This window comes from Poecilia formosa, unplaced genomic scaffold (assembly GCF_000485575.1).
Source record: "Poecilia formosa unplaced genomic scaffold, Poecilia_formosa-5.1.2 Scaffold634, whole genome shotgun sequence".
Taxonomy (NCBI): Eukaryota; Metazoa; Chordata; class Actinopteri; order Cyprinodontiformes; family Poeciliidae; genus Poecilia; species Poecilia formosa.
The window spans coordinates 143,062-158,566 of record NW_006800573.1 but is presented as its reverse complement, the minus strand read 5'-3'; the positions used below and the strand labels follow the sequence as shown (position 1 = coordinate 158,566).

The window sequence follows — 15,505 nt, the reverse complement described above, 5'->3', positions numbered from 1 at the left end:
TATGTAAGGAAAGATATATTATTTTTATGCCCTAGCATGGTTGTCCTCTGAGCGCTAATGTTGTTAGCACATAGGCGTAGGAACCGGGGGGGCCGGGGGAGACGTGTCCCCCCCAATAATGGGCTCTTTGCACATCGGCTCAGTCGCCTCCGATCTACTGAAAATGTCATTTTACACCAGGTGCTGCAGGGCTTGGCCGATGATGAACATCGATCCGAAGCCCCAACAAGTCAGTTGGAGAAAGGTTAAGATGTTCGCCTCGTTATACATCCACAGATACGAAGGTGAGTTTTACTTAAACTTTGTGGCTAACATTAACCTTAGCTTATGCTAGTAGGCAATACTCTCTGACGTTGTTCTTGTAAAATGTGCTATTTAAGCATCTAAACATTTTAGTCGAGTTCAGCTGACTGTTCAGATTCAAAGTTGTTGCTTTTAGAAAAATATCGCCGTGTCCCTGAAGGTCTCGGTGTTATTTCGTTTTCTGACCTTTGCATGTTTCTTGTTCAGAGCTCAGGTAGGACGGTGTTTGCTGCGGTGTGTTCAGGCGGATCGGCTGCTCGGCTGTCTGGCTCTGGCTAGCTAGCTAAACATTTAGCTCCATACTAAATATTTAAGCAAACTACCTGAAAAATAAAATATTTGGCTCTAAATCTTTTTAAAGCTTAATATTTAGTTAAGGGTTAAATTCACTGCTGCTAACAGGAAGTGGAGTACCAAAATAAAAGCTGGTGTTGAGACTGCTGTGCTGGTGAAACTGGTTTGATGCTGGTGCTGTCGCTAACTGTCTGTTAGCCTTTAAAATGGCTTAGAATTTAAGTCAAAAGTGTTGGAGAAGAAAAGAAACGCAGAAAAAAACATGAAAAGGTTTGAAACCAGAAGTTTATTAAGAGGTTTTACAAACCCAACTTTTATTTTTGTTGTCCACTTCTGCTTTTTGACCAGTCAATTAGCATGTTGGCTAAATATTTAGCTAGATAAAAGTGTCTAGTTAACTAGCTAAATATTTGAGCTAGCTGCGGCTCAGTGGGGCTCCCGCTCTGCCTCTCCTCTCTGGTTCTGCCATCACAGTAAAACAACAAACCTAAAGCCAAAGTTCTGGTTCAGGTCCAAACTGCAGCTGACTCCAGAACCGCTTCCTCTATTAGCTGCTTTCTGTTCCTGCTGAGTTTCTGCAGCTTCCTGTTTTCCCCGATCAGACAGAAACGGTTTGCAGCAGAAAAACAAACTGAGGAGAATGTGAGAGATTTTTAATGAGTTCTGGTTCCAGATTTCGGGTTTGGGCCTCAGGAAGCCAACATTAAACGCTGACATGTTTATTTCTTATTGTCTGGGAGCAGAAAGGACCCCATGTTGTTCTTCCCTTTATCCCGTCTAACGATGCTGAATGCACTAATTACACACACAGAAACACAGACGGACTGCGGGTTGCCATGGAAACCACTTGTCCACCTGAGGATACGTTTCACCAAAAGAAGAAGAGGAGGAGGAGGAATGTCCCCAAAGCCAGAAACAGATTTCTGTAAATCCACCTGCAGATCCTCTAACGGGTCTGCGGTTCCTCTCCTGATCCATTCTGTCCATCACACCACGACAATTTAGCTGACCTTAATATTTCCTGTGTTTTATTTTGGTCATTATCGTTATAATATGTGTGTGATAGGCGTGTCTATCGGATATTTATAGAAATGCAGAACATTTCTGGTTGTTCTGCATTATTGGTTCAATACGGGACGATTCCGTATTTTAAGGGACGGGTGGCAGCCCTAGTGAGAAATCATTTTTCTGCCCTTGTTTTGGCGCCCGCTCGTCTTGGCGCCCGCTCGTAATGAGCAGCACAGTGTTTGGATTGTTGAGGTGAAACTCTGAGGCCGAACCCGGATCAGAGGTTGATGGCTCGGCGCTGACGCAGCCATCAGGCTAAGATGAGATGAGCAAGAGGAGCTGTTGAAGGCGAAGGCCACAGATTGACGTCTCTGAACTTTGACTCGCCGTGTGACATCACAGGCACTTCCTGTCCTTCGTCTGCACATGGTTCTGAGCATGCTCAGATCAGACCTGCCTGATGATGATGGTCTTCAGAGAGCTGAGGAAGAGGAGCAACCTGACTGATGAAGGACAAGAGAAGAAGGTGTTCAGGAGAAAGTTATTTATTTTGAAAGAACCAGAATTCCTGTAGAAACATCTGCTTCTCTAAACTCTTCCTGTTCTCTCCTGAAGCTGGTGATGAAGATTACTCTGCAGTTTTCTTCTTCTGTCTGAATCCTGACGCCGATCCGATCAGGTGGAGGAAGCTTCTGGAAGGGTCCGGTTTGTCCGGTTCATCTGGTTGAACTCAAAATATTTTAACAAACTAAATGAATAACTTGGAGCTAAATCTTTAGCTTGTATGCTAATATCTAGCATATTAGCTAATATGTAGCTAATATATGTAGCATATTAGCTAATATGTAGCTAATATATGTAGCATATTAGCTAATATGTAGGTAATATATGTAGCATATTAGCTAATATGTAGGTAATATATGTAGCATATTAGCTAATATGTAGCTAATATATGTAGCATATTAGCTAATATGTAGCTAATATATGTAGCATATTAGCTAATATGTACCTAATATATGTAGCACTTAGCTAACGTGCTAATTGGCTTGCCAATCAGCAGAAGTGGTCTTTATAAGCTAAAGATTTAGCTTGCTAACGACATACTTAATTAGCAAGCTAAATACTTACATTGCTTATGTAACAGAGATAAAAGCTTGTGTGTGTCTTTGTGAGTTTTGATCAAAATGATTGAAGAGTTGTATGTGTTTGAGATTTTTGATCAATGCGTTTGTTTGGAGCCACCTAGTGGTGTGATGAGTGACTGCATGCAGTGGGTCCGTCAGGCTCTCTCGCGGCTTCCCCACCAGAATGCTGGTGCTGGTGGAGGTGGGTGCGAGAGAGGCAGCTCTTCACTTCTTTTTTTACTTGGGGTCATATTTTTCTAGTTCAACAATTAACGAAGTACTGTAAGAATATTTAACATCTACAAATATAATTTGTAAAGTTTTTCTCGTGGTTGGGCTGGAAAGATGTGACCCGGTTGGTGTTGGTGGCTGACCACTCGGTCACAGCGCTAACCGTGTCGGACCACTTGCCTGCAGTCAAAGCCAGATGGTGAGGAGTTTTTCGTTCTTTGTTGTGCTCGGTGACCAACAACTAAGTAAGAAGAGTTACACTCGTTTAAATGAACTAGTTTAGATAACTTGTTAAAACTAAATAAACATTCAGTTTGTAAACTAATTAACTAAATACTCATTTTTTAACCATTTAGTTTGAACACTAAATGTTTGGAGCTAAATATTCGGTTTGAAACTGTTTCATTTTTAAATGAATGAGTAACATGGTGTGAATCTGACTGGACCAACCGGACCTCAGCCGGGCCAGAGGTGAGACCGGTCTGGTCCGGTCCGGTTCAGAGAAACGACCCCACCGAGAAAATCTGCAACCTGACTAGTTAGTAACAGATGCTGGTTCCTTATCATGTCACCAGTTAAAGTCTTACTGGTTAGAAACCAGTTCGGTTCCGGTTCTGCTCTGGTGAATGTCGGCCTGCTGCCGCCATCTGGTGGCGCCCTGCAGTACTGCACTCCTGTCCAGGATGTGAAAATAAATATTTCCTAAATGTTTCAGACATTAAAGCTTAACATGAATTAAAGTTTTTAAATGACCAAAAATAAACTTTGAAGTCAAACTGAAACATCAGAAGCTTTTTTTTTTTTTTTTTGCTGCTACTAAACATTTATCTGGCACTGCAAAAAAAATGACTTCATAAATATTTAGTAAATATTTTATTTTGAACTAAAGTTTCAGGTTTTAGTACAAAATGAATCATTAACTTTTACAGAGTAAAATAAAAAGATGTTTTGGAATGAAACCATCGGAGTAAAAAGTTTAAAAATAAATTATTTTTAAAAGCTTTTAGATGTTCTGTTGCATTAAAACCCACAGTAGAACAGTTTAGAACAGATTTCCTGTTGCTACAGTGGCGGGCTTTGTTTAGGCCGCCAGCAGTTGGTTATCCAACAATATCTGAGGTTATTCAGATAAACCATCACTACAAAGCTGTAAACTAGACCGCCGCCACCAGGGGGCAGCAGAAGACCAGCATGAAATCAGTTCAAATCTGCAGAATAAAATTATCTTTCTGTTAGAAATTTAAAATTTATTACTCTACTGGTTTGAACTAAAAAACATGAAACATGAATTTCTAGGACTAATGGAAATAAAGTTTATTCCGATGGAGCTGACCGTCGACCTGACATCGGAAATAAAAACTTTCTTCTCCAGTTTCTGAAGCGACCATGAGGCTCCACTTCCTGTTGCAGCAGGAAGTGGAGGAGGAACATGCGATTCGTTCCCACGGAAACACTCCTGCTGTTCCTGTGACACATGAAAGAAACAGGATGGAGTTGGATCTGCAGCCGGACTCCAGTTGTTCACATGGAGCTCCACAGGGTTCTGCTTCAGGATCCTTCACTTTCTGGTGGTTTTATGTTAATTACAGGGTAAGATATCAACTGGAACTCTTCTTCACCTCCATAAATCCCACTTTCTAAGATCCAAATGTCCCGTTGTCATTAAAACATTTAAATGTTTTCAGTTCCTCCTTCAGACAGCTGAGATGGATTCACTTATTGACAAAACTCAGACTATTGATCAGTAATGAGGAGAGCAGCCTGCTGTTTGGAAAGTTACTCAGAAAATTAAATTTAGTATTAGAGAAAAACAATGGAATTCATTTTTCGTGTCATATTTTCAACATAAACAAGTAGATCAGAGCTAAATATATAATTTGGAACTTGATAGTAAATTTTCTAAATATTTATCTCCAATCTTAATATTTAGCTTAGCTTAAATATTTAGTTTACCAACTAAGAATTTAGCTCCAAACTAAATATTTAGCTGAATTAGAGCTAAATATGTACATAGAATGTAACTAAATAAGCTGTATACTTTGGAGCTAAAAAGTTAGCTGACTAAATACTTAGCTCTGAACTAGCTACATATTAATTGCTGATAAGCGGAAGTGCACTATCAAAATAAAAGCTGAGAAGCTGCTGTTGAGACTGAACCTTTAGACGCTGCAGATCCGTCAGTAAACGTCTGTTGGCCTTTAAAATGGATCATCCTTCGTTTAAACTGAACTGTTGGAGAAGGAAAGAAACAAAGAGGTGACATGAAGAGGTTCATGCTTTTATTTTGGTAGTCCACTTCTGGTTTTCTAGTATACAAGCTAAATAGTCAGCTTGTTAGCTGACATTTATAAATGAAATGATGAAAATATCAGTTTAAAAATAAACTGGTTGCTCTGACAGACTAAATAACCCAGATTATCGACACAGAACGGCTCAACGTGGTGCAGTGAGACTTTAATTGAAAAGATGCAACAACTTGCAGGATGTGGTTTGAAAAACATTGAAAACAACAGGAGTCGTGATCTGGTGCAACGCCTGTTCCTGCGGTTCTCCTCGGACCGAGCCAGACACCAACAGAACAATAAGGCACTTTGGAGAACAAGCTGAACGACGTTAGCTAGCAGGGCGTTCAGGTCCCACAGCATGACGCCTCCGCTGCAGAAACACACTAAATAAATCCTGTAAACAGTGGAGTTTGGCCTGTAACCAGAATCAGTCATGGATGGTTGGTTGGATGAACAGTTGGATGCTCTGCTGTAAACAGGCTCAGCTAGGGCCTAATCTGACAAACTGATAGGTTTCTTCTGGATCCATGCAAAACGTCCAGGCAGAAATATCAAAAGAGTGAAAAAAGATCATCAAAAATCAACCAAAACAAGACACTGAAGTCAGAAATATTAAAAGTTTCAACTATAGAAATACAAAATCTTAAATATTCAGCTGAAATATTTTTTCTCCAGCGATTCAAACGAGTGCTTCAGGTAAAAAGAAGAAAAAGAATAAAACCTAGCAGAGCCTCATAATAAAGAGAAATAAAACTGCGGCAGTGGTGGGCACACTTCAGCTAATGAGCTAATAGTGGAGCTGACATTTAGCTTAGCGCTTTAGCTAACTTTGAAAACATTAAGCTTGCTTAGCTTTGCCTCAATTAAGTTTTCCTGATAAATTCTAAAGCGCTGATTTACTTAGCTGTTAAAATCATTTTCATTTTGGATGAAAGAATTTGTCATATTTATCCAGAATATTTTTTTTTATCACAATCTGAAACTCCTCACGTTTTCCACCCATGACGCAGTGCAGCTAATAACCCAATGCCTGCTGTACCCAGAATGCATTGCAGTTCAAAAGTAAACGGTTAAAATCTCCTGTTGCCGATTAGGCTGAATAGACCGTTTTCACATGACGTCAGAGAGCGGCCGTTATGACTGGATGCGGTGCATCTTCAGTTCCCCTGTGTGGAGTTAACGCTGTTTCTGGACACTATTTGCATACAGTTTTTCTTCATCAACATAATCTTCTCTGAATGACACCTGTTTGACTATAAATGTATGTGTTTTTGTCTTTTCTAGCTGTTCGTTGATATGCTAGGATAGGAAAGGTAATTTAGCTTGCTAACATTACATAGCATTTCTGTTTTAGGTGCTTATTTATTAAAGTTGATACAGAAAGTGAACCTCTAAACGTTACAGCACTGACAGAGCGGTGTATATTTTTCCTAACTGTGGCTAAAGCTGCTGCTAGCTGATTTACTCTCTGATCGGAGGCTTTCTTTTATACACAGTAGGAGGATGGTAAATTTGACAATAATTGATAACGGCTAACACCTAAATGCTGTTGTTATTAACCTTACCTTTTATTATATCCTTAAGATAATGAGTATCCGTGAATTTTTCAGTCAGTTTTCCCCGAGGCAAAATCACACCGGAAGTAAAGATACACCCCGTCGAGTCATAACGTCTGTTGTCTGACGTCACTGTGAAAAGGGTCTATTAGCAACAGTTAGCAAACCTCAGCAATTACAAAACTCAAACCATGAGTGAAAGAATCACTTCCTTTAGCGCAAAATGGTTGAAGTTAGCGCTTTAGCATTAGCTTCTGCTAAGCACTGTGATGTATCGCTTTAGCATTAGCAAAACTAGTGTTTGTTTAGTGCCTTAGGGTTAGTGCAGCTGATGTTTTAGCTAGTGGTGCCCACCACTGAGCTTTGACATATTCATCTGCTCCAAAAGCAAAATAAGAGCTCAGATTAGCAGCAAAGAAGAGATGCTACAGCTTGCGTGAACATTGTGGCCCATCACAGAAACGTCTATAAGGTGAAGGAGAGTTAGCTTTAGCAAGCAGACGCAGCGTGTGATGCTAGGCAGCTGATCAGACAGAAAACCTGAGTTGAACTCAGACATGCAGGTTGGAGCTGAAACATCTGATTCATTTCTAAAGATTGTCTGAGAAGAAAACTCTATGTAGCCTCCAAGTCCAGGCTGATTCTGTAGCTTCTGTATGGTTGGAGGAGAAAGATGGCCGCCGTAGAGGACTGCTGCCATCACACGCTGAGTCAGCAGCTTGAGAGTAAAAACAACAGTCTGTTGGTTCAGTGAAGTGTCCAGAGATCTGAAACATTCAGACTGAACAGATTTAGATGTGAATCCTCCATTTGGTGCAAAGGAAACGGAAGCATCAATCAGGCAGGAATGTTTCTGCTCATGTTTTCATCTGGTTCTGGTTCTGGAGGAGTGACTTATGAAATGTTTTGGATTCAGGGAGCAGAGAGGATTAAAAACCAAAGTTTAGCTTTGCTGATGTTCATGTTAGAGGATCAAACTAGGAAACTGATTTTATTTGGAACAACAGCCATCTTTAAAAGGCTGAACAGCAGCTAGAGTTGATCAAACACCTTAATGGCAAAAATGCATTTTGTACAAAATAACATTAAAATGTCCTAAAAGTTTTTAATCAATTAAGTAATGTGACTCCAAGCTGAAGGAAAGTTTGTCTTTACTCATTTATAATGTAATATAATCCACAGCATGTGCTCACTATGCTAGCATTAGCCTAACATGTTAGCCAAAGCTAACTTAGCTTAAGCTAAAATTACAGAGAAGCAGATTTTGGCACAGATTTTACCACACGGGTTATAAATATTTATTTAAAAAATCAATAAATGTTTAAAGTCTTTCTTTTTTAAAAGAACTGACAAGCTAGAGCTAGTTAGCATCCATTCAGGAAGCCTCTATGTAGTGTTAGCGTCTATGCTAACTTAGCTAAAACATAATCAAATTTAGGCTTTTAACCAAAGCTAAAAATTAAGAGGGATTTTTTTCAACATCTATAATTACAATAGATTCACAGATTTAATATGCTGAAAGTTAATTTTACTTTTTTAATTTTTAAATGTCTTCAAAGGGAAGCTAACATGTTAGCTTCCCTGTAATGTCTTTAACGTCACTATTAAATTATTTTCACAGATTAAAGTAACAACATCCAGTTAGTTAATAATGCAGGAGAATAATTATAAAGTCTGTAAAATAATTAGAAAACCGATTTTTTTCCTCATTTTTTTTTCTTTTTTGCTTTCATAGATTCAAAAATTTAAGGCCTTTGAATGTTTGTGTAAACAACTCAATAAAACTGATATTAGGTTTGGTGAAATAATTAGATTTTTATATAAGGCCATTTCTCTTTCTGAACTTTAGTTAGAATTTTAGATGACAATTTTTTACATAATTTAATTATTAGTAGAATATTAAAGAATAATGTTTGATGAAAGGAAAGCTGTTTGTTTGGTTGATTGATGAGGCAATTTATCAAGTTTTTCATCCTAAAGAAAAATCATTTTTAAATCATTTCTTTAGTTCCATTTGTACTTTATCAGGTTCTTGTATTTTGTGTTTTTTATTGAGTAGAATCTGGGTTTGGGTCGTGCATCAATGCTGACGGTTCCCTGTGGAAATCACAGATTAATAAAAACATGCAGAACCATCAGAGGTTTCAGTTTGTGCTTCAGCATCTTTAAATCTGCTTCAGCTTTTCGTTTCTCTGTTCAGCCAATATGACAAACATGCAGGATTTTATTTTTGGTACATGTGAGCGTTTTCTCTCCGTCTGTGCTTCGTCTAGTTTCTGACCCATGCAACATTTGGTGCTTTGTAATATTTCAGCTTTATTGTAAATAAGTGTGTGCTTGTTATAAATAATTCATCAGTGCAGAGATTTCCATGTGATCCTCTACATGAACAGGCTGCCGGTTCTGCTGCCTTTGGTTCTGTTCGCCATTTTTCACGTTAATTCAGTTAAAAGCACCAAAAATCGACAAAGCGTGACAAAGGTCAACACAACGATTCGGGAAAATTACCAACAGAAACGATCCTTTAGATTTATTCATTGGTTTGCTTCTTAATTTGGTTTGAAGTCATGATTTGCTGCACACTGCTGGCCAGCACCCTGAAAAGCGCCATCCTGAGGTCCAAACTGGGAGGTTTTTTATGAAAACATGAAGCTGAAACAGAAAACGTGACGCGGATCAGCTGCAGGACTGGACTGAACTCAGATAAAATGATCCGGTCCGTCTGATCCGGTCCGCTCGCCGGTTTTGGTCCAGATTCAGTTTTTATCCAATCAGGTTCGATGAATGGGTTGTTGCCAGGCAGAAAAGTGGAGCTGGAAGCAGCCGTCGGCCATTTTCACGAGTCACTTTTACTCCTGTTCACCTGCAGCAGGAAGGAGAGCAAAGCATGATGGGTAAAAACCACGCAGACAGAAAACACGGGCGAGTTAGATCGGTTAAACCGCCAAGAGGTCACAGTGGGGTCACCGTTAGCTCAGAGATGAACAGAACAGCTTCTATGTCCACTGATCTATGCACTCTGACCGATCCGTTAAAATGAGACAGAAATCGTAAAACAAGAAAAAACTCGTTAAAATCTCGACAAACTTTACGATAATTAGATGTGAAACATTCAGATTACGACTTCATAAAATCAGCCGATCTGCTGCGTCTGGGTTCCTCCATCTTGGCTCCAGAGAGGCTTGACCTTTGACTCTTCCCATGTCAGGCTGCTGTCTTCCGCTCTGGTGTTGAGCTAACTCACACAAACTGACCAATCAGAGGAGAGGACATACCGGCTACTGGGCCGCAGGCAACGCTGTACGACGTCCATAGATTGACGACCATCAGGAACGTCGCAATCAACCCGAAAACCTGCAACCAGACAGCAGGGGGCGCCGTCAGCCGCTGACACGCAGCAGGAGGAAACAGGAAGTCCCTTCTGGGCCCGAGTTATTCTGCCGTTGTTTAACCAGAGTGACTCACCGACGCCACCACCAGGGAGGAAACGGCGCCACATTTCACCGCAGCGATGATGGAGGCGATGAAGATCAGGACGGACCCGACAAAGTAGTGAAAGAACTCCTAAACACAGAAACTCTGTTCATATTAAACCTTTAAATTGTGACACAGAATCAACCTGCAAACATTTTATGATAAAATAAGATCAGAACCAGACGAGTTGGTTCATCTGAAGTAAATATTTAAACAGGATTTACTCTTTAAGCTCAGTTTAGTTCAAATAATTCACGTCTGAGCAGCTGGAATATTTCACCAGACTGGAAATGATTAATTTGGATTATTATCAATGCTAATCAGACACGCTGCAAATCATGAAAACTGCTGCAAAAACATGAATGGAACTCAAAACACCAAAAACAAATGCAACAGAAAATGCTGCAGGAAGTGGAAGAAAAGATGCTGCAGCAGGGATGAAAGCAGAAATCCTCCAGGCCACCAGGGGGCGTAATATAGCTACACGAAGCTGTGTTTTCAAAGACATGAAGTACAGCAAACCTTTTCTTTCTTCTGGACATCCCATCTTTATGGTATCTGATGTGGCGTTTGGCTCCCCCTGGTGGCCTGGGGGATTTCTGTTTCAGCGTTTTAAACTCACTGTTTTGGTCTTTGTTGCATTTTCTTCTGCTTCTGGTTTCTGTAGCTGCACCTTTTCGCTGTTTTTTGTGTTTTGGATTTTGCATCATTCATGTGCTTACTCCAGACCCCCCCTAGTGGTCTGGAGGACTTGAATGTTTTATACTTGTTGTGGTTTTTGCGATTTGTAGCATTTTTCTGTTGCTTTTGTTTTTGTTGTGTTAGTGAGTTTGCATGGTTTGTGTGTTTGCTGCATTATTAACTGCTTGCCACCGCAGGAAATAGAAGCCAAACATCAGCAGTCCTCCAGACCTCTAGGGGGAGTCGGGGCCAGACGCTCGGTAAAGACGGGATGTCCAGAAGGAAGTTGGACGAAAGAGGAAAAGGTTCGCTTTACTTCATGTTTTTATTATATTATAGAAAAGCAGCTTGTTTACACAGCATGTTTACTGACTCTAGACTCCCCCTAGTGGACAGGAGCTGGACTGTTGTTTTGTGGAACCAGTTTGCTACATTATTTTTTGTGTGTTTTAATGCATTTTTTGCACTTTCAGCTCTCTGCTGCCGTTTGTTCCTGATTTTTTATATCAACCCAGACGAGGCATCTCAGCCACTGGTAGGCATGAATCCATGCAGACGTTTAGAAAGTCATTTTTTCATATTTAGAGACTAGAATGAATCCTGAAACTGAAACCTGGTCCAGCCGGTGTTTCCTGCGTCTAAGCTAACATCGGAGATGTTTCTCTGCTTTTCAGCCGCTAACCCCGAGGTCCGATGGGAGCAGAAGGAGCGTCTCACCGCCAGCGGCCAGTTGATGCAGGGCATCTTCACCTGCAGCCTGCACAGGTGCATGAGGAAGAAGATGAGGAAGGCCACCAGGAACCAGAGCAGCACCACCTCAAAGAACTGGAAGGCGTACCAGTTGGGCCAGCCGCGGGCCAGCCGGACACACAGGAAGGCGACGAGCAGCGACAGCTGAAGGCAAAACACGGCCCGTTAGCGCCAGAACCAGAACGGGCCGAGGAGAACCGCAAAACCTCAGACACACACAGGCTGAACCACAACACAGAGAAACCAGAAAAACCACCAGAACGGGTCGGTTCTGAAGAAAACCTGTTCCAAACGACCAGAAAGACAGTAAATTAACAGGAAATATTAATAAAAACACTAAAAAAAAGAAAATATAAGAGATAAATACCAGAAAACAAAACAAGACTGCTAAAGACAAAACAAATGGGAGAGAACAGAAAAAAATGACATTAAAGTCAAATTAAAATAAAAAAATAACCAAAAATGACCAGCTGACTGCATGTGTACCATAGCTGCTAGCATTAGCATCATTTGCAATTAGCTTGCATTATTAATTTTAACCTTACAGGAGTAGCAAACTAAAAATGGATTCTGAAACAGAGTGGTGTTTAAATGTGCTGTATTATTTTAACTGTAAGGGTAACTGATAAATACTACATTTACTGTAAAAAATGACATTTTCCAAGCAGTGGCAGAAATCAGCCTATTATTTATGTGTAACCACCATGTAATAGTATTTAATGTATTATTTACTCTGCGCAGAGTGAACTACACCCAATGCTGTGGGAGTCTTAAGCAAACAGATTTCACAAGAAAAGGCTTAAACTTTTGAGAAACTATCATGAAAACCTAATTTAAAAAATCCTCAAAAGATAAATTATGAAATGCACAGAAATAACTTGTCTGTGCTATGGGGGGGATGAGGGGCTTCCAGAACCCGAGGCCCTGCTTTCTAAAGCTCTGTCCATGTTTGGGTCAAAAAAAGCAATAAAGTTTAGGCTCTAATAAAACAGTTTAAACAGATTAATTCATCAGAAACACAGCCGCCGGCTTCCCCAGCTAACGGTACCGGAGCCAGCGGACCGGGCTGAGGCTCGACGCTCCCCGCCCAGCCCGCGGCGCGCGGCTCTCACCAGCTGGCCGATCTTCAGCAGTCCCGGGATAGTCCGGCTGTATCCCAGGTTGAGGCCGCCGTCCCCGGAGGACCTGCCGCCGGAGGGCGTGCTGCTGATGGCGGTGAGAGACATGGCGGCGGCTGGCGGCGGCTCCAGCGGAGGAAATGACCGCTTTTAGTGAAGTTTAACCGCAGCGGAGCGGAGCGTCGATGGGAGCGGACCTTCTTTCCTCCGCAGGTAAGCTAGCACAGATACACCCGGACACTTCCGGTAGGACTTTCACAATAAAATCCAAGCGCTTCATGTCTTCTCTGTAACCGGTGTTCCGGTGGCTGCTTGTTTTATGGCTGGTTACAATAACAAATTATGCTGGATGACAAATCGTCCAAGAAGTTATTCAGATAAACTATAAAATTGTTTTTCAACCATTTTTAATTAATATCATGGTAATAGCATAATAACGCATTCAGTTCTAATGAACATTTAACACTGGAAGACATTTTAAATATCCAAAGTAAATAAAACAACAAATAAAATGAATTATGAAGTCTCTAAACAAAACTGTCTTTCAAAAATGTTTAGTTGAGAGCAAAACTGAAGATTTATCATCCAGATTTTGGTAGAAAACTGGATGATAAAAATGTAAAATGGCCGCCGCGCCAGCTTCCTGAAAGCAGAGGAAGACGAAGAACTGCTGTTCTACCCACCAAGCTGAGACGCTGCCAGGGTTCATAAGACAAATGTTTGCTGAAGGCAGCGGTGCCCGGACAGAAATCCCAACCAGAACATCATCAGACCCAAACAGTCACCATGTGGAACGGCCGCCATCTTTACCTCCGTGGGCTGGTCAGAAGACGGACTGGAGCAGTGTTCTTCAAGAATCCCGAGACTAAGAGTAGACCTTAGTGACGTCGCTTCAAAATGTTGGAGAGAGGAGCTTCAGTGATCCTCAGTCTGAAGCAGGAAGTAGACAGACAGGAAGTAGAAGGAGCTCTGCCAGCAGCAGGTTCTGCTCTGTGATGAGAGAAAATCCATTTAATTTAATCATGACTCACTTTATTAATTCAGTGTGGATTGTATGAATGGTTGTATTTTTTGTAGCGTGTTTTAAAGGTGCAGTATGTCACAGCTGCTGCCATCTAGTGGTCAAAGGGAAAGGCGTTTCCAATCCCTGCCTTGTTCTGACAGTCTGTCTGAAACCTGTTGATAAAAAAATCTCAATTAAGACAAAACTGCATTTTTCAAAGTAAAGATTGTTTGTCTTTTAATTGTCTAAAAATTTTCTTCCAACCTTACTCATCACTACTGGCTAATTGTTAGCATCAATTTAAAGCAAACTTATTTCCTAACCTTATCTTTTCATTAACTTGAACTAGTTTAGTTTGCTACTAAATAACAATTCCCATTAATCAGCATGAAAATTAGCTAAAATAAGTTAATTTTCATCAGAAGTCCCATCATTACAGCAGCCTAAAAATAAAAAACACTACAGCACACTGAGAAGAAAAATTAAACCGAATTTTAATAAAAATCACAGAAACATCAAGAAGCATAAAATTTATAATCAATTTTCACTAAACGGTTTAAATGTTTCACATTTTATTGTTGCTGTGAAGAAAACATTCGAGGAGCTTTTATTTTGAAAGGAACATCCTGTGTGACCAGCGTTCGGGCGGTTCGGTGTGTGAAATTGACAGGTGGGTGTGGCCTTCATCAGGAAACACTGCAGCATCCTCATCATCATCATCATCATGTGAAGCCTCAGTCCAAACAGGAGCGTCCAGCAGAGACACTGGGGGACCGGACCGGACCGACCGAACGGACCAGATCGATAAGACCGGACCTGACCGATAAGACTGGACCGACCAGACCGGACCGACCGAACAGACCGATAAGACTGGACCGACCAGACCGGACCAGACCGACCGAACAGACCAGATCGATAAGACCGGACCGACCAGACCGGACCGGACCAGACTGAACTGGATTGTCCTGCCGGCGGACGGGAAGGTTTCTGTGAGCACATTCAGCATTTTCTAACCAAGCCGAGCTTCAGCAGCTCAGAGGTCACCCAGAGGTCACGTGATGAAAACATGAAGAAATCAAATCCAGATCCGGCTGCACAGATCCAGGACTTAGACATTTTTCTGAATCCAGAAACATTTTAATTTTCCAGAAGTTAACTGAAATAAAACATGGAATCGATAAGCTCCCAACTTCCTGTCCAATCAAACAGCTCAAAGGGCCGAACTTGACAAAGCAGTGGGCGGGGCTTCATTCACCGTCATGGAGCTGACCAATCAGAGCGGCTTCTGTTATAAACGTTGTTATTTTATGTAGTTTACCCGTCAGGATGTGATGAGAAGTCATGTGACCACCGGTCGCCAGGACAACCAGATCTGAGCTGGACTTTACTAATGATGGAAAAGTTTGAACCAGTAGTGAGACGAAAACCGCCATCTTGGTTGGTCTGATCGATGTAAACAAAAGGAAACAGGAAGTTTGTTGTTCAGCCTCAGAGCTTCTGGAGAAGCGCCCCCCGGTGGCCGCTCTGTATCTGAGAGGATGTCTGCTCTTTTTTTACGTATGGCGGATTAGCAGAGCTAGCTGGTTGTGTCGTCATGTGGAATATCAGATATTGATCACATATTGATCTGTCATACAGCAACAGTCTTCAGTCAGAGGCCGTTCCAGATTTGTTGGAA

At 41.1% G+C, this 15,505-nt stretch overlaps 1 protein-coding gene and 1 long non-coding RNA gene across 3 annotated transcripts; one reads left to right on the top strand and one right to left on the bottom strand.

The window, feature by feature from the left end:
- Positions 1 to 6,415: 6,415 nt before the first annotated feature.
- Positions 6,416 to 11,718, top strand: LOC103130424 (uncharacterized). Its single transcript, XR_475210.2, has 4 exons — positions 6,416 to 6,506; positions 11,154 to 11,261; positions 11,430 to 11,491; positions 11,631 to 11,718. It is a non-coding gene; the product is annotated as an uncharacterized LOC103130424 (long non-coding RNA).
- Positions 8,107 to 13,064, bottom strand: cmtm7 (CKLF-like MARVEL transmembrane domain containing 7). 2 transcript variants are annotated; one of them, XM_007541815.2, is made up of 6 exons: positions 12,819 to 13,064; positions 11,795 to 11,850; positions 11,674 to 11,713; positions 10,267 to 10,365; positions 10,077 to 10,155; positions 8,107 to 9,664 (listed from the first exon to the last, which is right to left on the bottom strand). In XM_007541815.2, exons 1-6 carry the CDS (start codon positions 12,930 to 12,932, stop codon positions 9,651 to 9,653), a joined length of 402 nt encoding a protein of 133 aa, XP_007541877.1. In that variant the 5' UTR covers positions 12,933 to 13,064; the 3' UTR covers positions 8,107 to 9,650. The 2 variants fall into 2 exon arrangements, with proteins under 2 accessions (XP_007541877.1, XP_007541876.1); XM_007541814.2 differs by having other exon boundaries at positions 11,674 to 11,850; positions 12,819 to 13,062.
- Between the last annotated feature and the right edge of the window lie 2,441 nt (positions 13,065 to 15,505).